Source organism: Hippichthys cyanospilos, chromosome 20 (genome assembly GCF_059441005.1).
Source record: "Hippichthys cyanospilos isolate Australia breed blue-spotted pipefish chromosome 20, RoL_Hcya_1.0, whole genome shotgun sequence".
Taxonomy (NCBI): domain Eukaryota; kingdom Metazoa; phylum Chordata; class Actinopteri; order Syngnathiformes; family Syngnathidae; genus Hippichthys; species Hippichthys cyanospilos.
In genome coordinates, this window is record NC_142388.1 from 2,408,795 (window position 1) to 2,415,000 (window position 6,206).

The 6,206-nt window shown below is 48.3% G+C and overlaps 1 protein-coding gene across 4 annotated transcripts in view; it reads left to right on the top strand.

Moving 5' to 3' along the window:
• Window positions 1–1,436: 1,436 nt before the first annotated feature.
• The window catches only part of LOC148406939 (microtubule cross-linking factor 3-like), a 9,067-nt gene continuing 4,297 nt past the window's right edge, over window positions 1,437–6,206 (top strand). For 2 of the 4 annotated variants that reach the window (XM_088403080.1, XM_088403081.1), the window contains exons 1-8: window positions 1,437–2,031; window positions 3,056–3,280; window positions 3,343–3,501; window positions 3,753–3,815; window positions 4,195–4,464; window positions 4,527–4,898; window positions 5,222–5,866; window positions 6,011–6,206. The exon at window positions 6,011–6,206 is cut by the window's right edge and continues 112 nt beyond it. In XM_088403080.1, the coding sequence (XP_088259206.1) occupies window positions 1,900–2,031; window positions 3,056–3,280; window positions 3,343–3,501; window positions 3,753–3,815; window positions 4,195–4,464; window positions 4,527–4,898; window positions 5,222–5,866; window positions 6,011–6,121 (1,977 nt within the window). In that variant the 5' untranslated portion in view covers window positions 1,437–1,899 and the 3' untranslated portion in view covers window positions 6,122–6,206. The remainder of the gene's footprint in view (window positions 2,032–3,055; window positions 3,281–3,342; window positions 3,502–3,752; window positions 3,816–4,194; window positions 4,465–4,526; window positions 4,899–5,221; window positions 5,867–6,010) is intronic. The other 2 variants (XM_088403083.1, XM_088403084.1) reach the window with 1 other exon arrangement.

Sequence of the window (6,206 nt, forward strand, 5' to 3'; positions counted from 1 at the left end):
TTATGTCGGGTAACGAGTAGCAGCGTCGGCAGAGTTACATAGAGGCTGCCTTTGACCTGTCCAGACAGATCTGCCCTAATCTTTGGGGGCAAATTGGCTTTAGCTGCAAAAGAGCTTACTTGCACGTCACTTCACGGGCTGCCCGGGAAAGCGGGTCACTGGAGAAGAAGCCTTGGCTAATCTGCCATCAGCTCTCCTCTAGCAGCCCAGATACTTCTGTGCAGGGAATACTGCTCTTTTGCATTAAAACAACAAACAAACTACAACTAAACTTTGGTTGACTTGTACTGAAGAGTATATATATTAAACTAGGCATTCTGGAGCACCCTCCCCTGACTTTTGGCAAGGGTGAAAATGGTGTATGTCCCCCAAAACCTCCTTGGCGAAAGGAAGCTGAAGTTGAAAGGTGGAGCGGAAAAAAATGTCCTCCTTCAGGGACACTGAGGGTAAACCCGAGGATTTAAAAGGGATTGCTGGAGGGCGGAGAGTGCGTGCCACCTCCATGAAGGAATTTTGCTCAAGCTGGCTCTGATATCTGTCATTCTGGGAGTGAACTAGTTGCGAAAATCAACTTTTAGCATGAGGTTGGCAGATTTGTACCGAGGTGCAATGGTGGAGGTTAAAGGGTCGCCAGGAGGGGGTTAAGTCCTGCCAACCTGACCCGCCACTAGCTCATCTCATTAGCAAAGGAGCTCATTCTCTTCTAGCACAGTGGAAACAGTCAGCGTTTTATATACTCACCCTCCTCCTGCTTTTCCATATGTAGTCCGGAGTCTGCTTTGTATGTACACTGCACCATCTACTGGACGAAAAAGTAGCCACCGTACTCCTATGAAGATTAAAAAAAAGGAACTAAATTCGTCGTCTCGATTTTCTAAACACATTAGTCAGAATTAATACAGTAATAAAAAGCAAGTTAAGATAGAGTAATATTTGATTACATCGCAAAGCCAGCGATAGTCAAACAGGAACAAATGTCTGGACAGTTAATCACATACACCTGCCCTTTTTTTTACCACCTGCATTTCGTCAACGAAGTTAACAAGATTCATAATATTCGTGAATGAAGTAAAAAAAAGTACAAAGACATCTTCCTATTTTTTTTATCAACATTAATGCACAACTAACGATATTAACTCATGTATATCACAACAGACACTACTAAAAGCAAATAACATTTATAAACGAATTAGATAGTTAATCATGTCTTTTGATAATTTTTATATTTAATCTAAAATAATACAAAGCAAATTCGGTTTTGTATAAGTTTACCGAAGCTGTATTTAAATGTATTTATTTAAAAATAACTGTCGCAAATACATTTGAGTGAGTGCAGTGTTTGGAGGTGCCACGCGGGGGCGCTGCTGCAGGATACTCCATGAACAATAACTGAATATAGGACCCTGTTGCTGCCAGCCAGGAAGTAGAGTGGAGTACCGGGCGGTGATACCGGACACTCATCAGACGTCCTCTTTTGTGAGGAGCAGTTGAACCCATCGTTGGGGGTGGCGCTGGGAAAGACCGGAAGCAGGCCGGCTGAGGGACGCCGACGGCAGGGAGAGGGAGCCCGAGAGCATCGGTGCGGCTCACCCGGATGGTGCTGAAGCTGCTCACAAGAAAAGCAGAACAGGGCGGATGCTTCTGCTCTCCACTCAATTTTTTCCTCTCACCTTTTCGCTGCGAATCCTCCAACTGGACTTTTTTTTTTCTTTTCCTTTTGCATCCCTCGGTGCTCGAGCCGGGAGAACCGCGCAGGGGGCCGCGAGTCAAATTAGCGCATCCGCCCAGTGGACCCCGACGCCGGGCCTCATTCGGTACGGCTTGATGGTGGAGCGAGCGGAGGATGTTATCCGGATGACTTGATCGAGCACGCATAAAGTGAGGGAAAAGCGAAACAAAATGGAGGAGGGTGCTCCCGGAGCTTCGCGGCCGGCTGCACAGGCCATAGAGGAGCGATCCATGACACAGCAGGACGAGGCCCTGTTGGAGGAGGAGATGGAGAGACTTTTAGAGGAAAACGATTACCTGAAGGTTGGAAACACATTCTTTTTCGTCCTCTTCTCTTACTTTACTCGTTGACGATGTCATTATGTGACCCATTGAAATTCTACTTTTAGAAGCCAATAAGAAATGAAAGCACAATTGATAGTAATATTTTACTATTATACAATTTAATCCTCTTTTGACATTATGTTCCTTACACCTTTATAACCCAAACCAAACTTCCCACTAACTTGTTTCCACATTACAATAATTCATGATAAGTAAACTGAGATTCATTACATATTTACATGTCTTCCATATGAGTGATTGAAAGTATTCCTTTTTCCAATATTTGTTCTAGATTTTAAGCATTTTAATGTATTCAATTCCAATCCATTTCAGTCCATTTTTTCCCCTTGAACTGTCACACCCAGTTTATGCAGAAATAGCCTTCCCTCACTGGTGACAATATGCAAAATAGCACAAACGAAACAGCCTATGCAAAAGCGAGCACTCAATTTGAGGCTAAAAACACAATCAAATAACTCCACGATATCTATATGAATTTGCTAACAATATTATTGCCATTTAATGCATCACTGAGGTCTGTTTATTTTTTTTCACACGTTAAAATATTAGGGTTAGCTCTTAGTGTGGTGCACTGCATTATTAGATCACTGCAAATCAAACCCTAACCCATAATAAAAATGATAAACAAATGCTAATAAGTGAAAAATGAGTATTAACCCCACATGAAAACTGTGAGGTTGATGTGTTGCCTTCTTTGATATTCTTGAATGCAAAATTCCAGGCATGATCAGTGACCAATTGACCATCCTTCACTATTTTGCCGATGCTTGATCCTAAGCGGACGGTTGACTAATTGGGTATTGATCTGACTCACATTGACCCCTCCGATCGATGAGAAATTTCGTCCAGCAGATGAGGCTGCTCATTAGCATACCCAACACGATTCGTTTTTGAATAGCCGCGGGTAGCGTTTCGGATAATGTTTAGGTTCCGGTAGCCCATCGCCGGTAAAAATATTTCGACGTCTTCATTTGCTGTTCAGTGCGAGATTGAGGAGATGAGGGCAGAGATGGACGAAATGCGCGATACGTTCTACGAGGAAGACACGTGTCAGCTGCAGGACATTAAGCGCGACTTGGAGCGGGCCAACAAAAACTGCCGGATCCTGCAGTACCGCCTGCGCAAGGCCGAGAGGAAGCGGCTGCGCTACGCCCACACGGGGGAGATTGATGAGGAGCTGCTAAGGAGTCTGGAACAGGACCTAAAGGTATAACCGGTGCGTTTTGTTCATCGTGCGTCTCCGAAATCTACATTTCGTGGCTTGGACAGGTGGCCAAAGACGTGTCGGTGAGGCTGCACCACGAGCTGGAAAAAGTAGAGGAGACCCGCGCCAAGACCGAAGACGAGAATGAGAAGTTGAGACAGAGCCTCATTCAGGTGGAGGTGACCAAACAAGCGCTGCAAAATGAGTTAGACAAAACCAAAGAGGTGCGTATGGAAAAGTCACCAAAATTTATTTTTTTTTTTTTAAATCAAAGTTTGGCTAAAAGTGTGTCATTTGAGCATCAGTCACCCCTTTTTCCCACTATTAAAAGAATGTCTTTTATATGGCGTAAAGTGGGGAATCGATGCGTTGAAGCTAGCCTAGCCACTTTAGAAATGGATGAAATTCACGCAAATAAGTGAGGATATAAATCAAGGGTCTCATTGATAATGCTTTTATCGTTGACTCATCGCAGAAGAAACGAGGAGGTAAAGACCTTCAGAAGACTGACAAGAAGCCAGCGCAGACTCCCACTGAGGTGAGTTCTATAGTCTCGTTCCAGGGTGGACATTTTAAAACCATCCATTTTCTACAATCAAGTACCCATGGATGCCCATCCCAACTGACATTTAGTAGCTTGCTCGTTGCTCATTTTTCATAAAATTGATCAGAATTGCCCACTCCTCGTCTTTGACAATTTTCTGTCATTGTTTTTTTGACTCGAAATCCTGAACTGCACCCGAGAACATTTGATCATCCTTAGAGATAAACGAGTTCCGCAGTTGAGCTCAGGCCAACCTTTTTAAGAGGTTTTGGCTCAGAAAGACACAAAATCTTCTCTTTAAATCCCTCCTCTTGAAATCTGATTACACGCGATCATTCTCCAATCACCGAACACGCTTTTTCTCCCGTTCCAGGAGGACAACGAGGACCTTAAGTGCCAGTTGGCCTTGATAAAGGAAGAGGCCGTACTCATGAGGAGGAAGACGGCGACCATCGACAAAGAGAAGGACCGTCTGGAGCAAGAACTGCAGAAGTACCGGTCCTTCTACGGCGAATTGGACAGCACTCATCCCAAAGGCGAGGCCGGGGGCCCCCCGTCCACTCGCGAGTCCGAGCTCAAGTTGCGCCTCCGGCTTGTAGAGGAGGAGGCCAACATCTTGGGCAGGAAAATCGTTGAGCTGGAGGTTAGTGCGGACGACGTCGTCTCCGCTCGCAACCGGGACACCGATTCAGCCGTCTTTTTCAGGTGGAGAACCGAGGCCTTCGAGCCGAGCTGGATGACCTCCGCGGCGAGGGCGAAGGGGAGGGCAGCTCCGGGGTGGGTTCGCCGGGGGGCTCGGGTCGAGGCCTCGGGGACGACCTGACGGAGCTCAGACAGCAGCTGCAGCTGGTAGAGGACGAGGCCGAGCTCCTCAGGAGGAATCTTGCCGACGCGGAGGAACAGAACCAGAGGGTGACCAACGAGCTGAATAAGATGCGATTCAAGGCCGGCACTCACGAGGGCGGGGCCCGCCATGGAGGCGTCTCCGCGGTAGGCGGGATCGACACGGCGAAGGCCGAGGCCCTGCAGGAGGAATTGAAAGCAGCCAGGCTTCAAATCAACGATCTGAGTGGCAAGGTATGACAAGTTTCTTCATTGGGCTCAATCGCTGCCGCTGACGGCTATAGACGTCAAAGATGACTGATGATGACTGAGCTGGCAGTGAATGAAGTTAACCCCCTTCACAATGGCAATGATAAACCAATCAGAGAACACTACATATGTTTCTTTTTCCGCTGACCCTATATTTGCGAATATGTACGCCTTTGAATACGGTCGAGTACAGAAATAGACCCCATAATCGAGACCGCGCCTAAGAATTCGACGTACCATGTGGCGCGGGTAATACGGTAGTTGGTCATCGTGTCCAAAAACGTAATCTCCCGTCCTCTTTTGTTCAGGTGATGCAGCTGCAATACGAGAACCGCGTTTTGCTGTCCAACATGCAGCGCTACGACCTGGCCTCCCACCTGTCCCTCCGGCCAAGCCCGAGGGACAGCGACGCCGAAAGCGACAGCGGCGGCGGGACGAGCGGCCGCCGCGAAAGCGACGAGGATTCTACCTCGTCCCGCCTGCTCCCCCCTCACCGCAAACGCGAAGGCCCCGTCGGCGGCGAGAGCGAACCGGACGAAGTCCGAAACAGTAACGGCGCCAGTCGCTGCGCGACGCCCACCAGGGGTCTCCTCACCCCGTCGGGACCGGAGGGGGCCGCCTCCTTCCCGTTGGCTCGTTTCCTGCCCGTCGGGCGATGCGGCCTGCGAGAGCGGCAGCAGATGATCGACATCCGCGTGGAGGCGGAGAGGCTCGTCCGGACCATCGACCGCTTGATCGCCGACACGGCGGTTATCATCTCGGAGGCCAGGGTATACGTTTCTAACGGTGAGCTGGAGCGAGGCGCCGAAGACGACGGGAGCCGGATCAGGGAGCATGAGCTGCTGTATCGCATCAACGCCCAAATGAAAGCCTTCAGGAAGGACCTACAAACCTTCATCGACAGACTGGAAGTGCCCAGGCTGGACGACAGGGAGACGGAGGAGCCGCTGTCGGTGAGCAACAAAAAAACCTACGCTTTGCGGTCCCTTCAAGATCCTATTCCTCGAGGGACCGTTTGAACCGTTTCTCCATCGATTTGTGCCGATTGTAATTCTGACTTTCTTCCTCACTTGCAACCTCCTGTTCCATTTTCCCAGATGTTCCAGCCTATTATTTTGCTCATCCTCATACTTGTGTTGTTCTCCTCCCTCTCTTACGCCACCATTTTTAAACTGGTCTTTCTTTTCACCCTCTTCTTTGTTCTGTGATCGTATGCCTCCGCCACCCAGGATTCCTTTATCTTCATCCTGTCGGTTCTTCTCTGTTGATTTGATTTTTTTTTCCCCCTTCCCC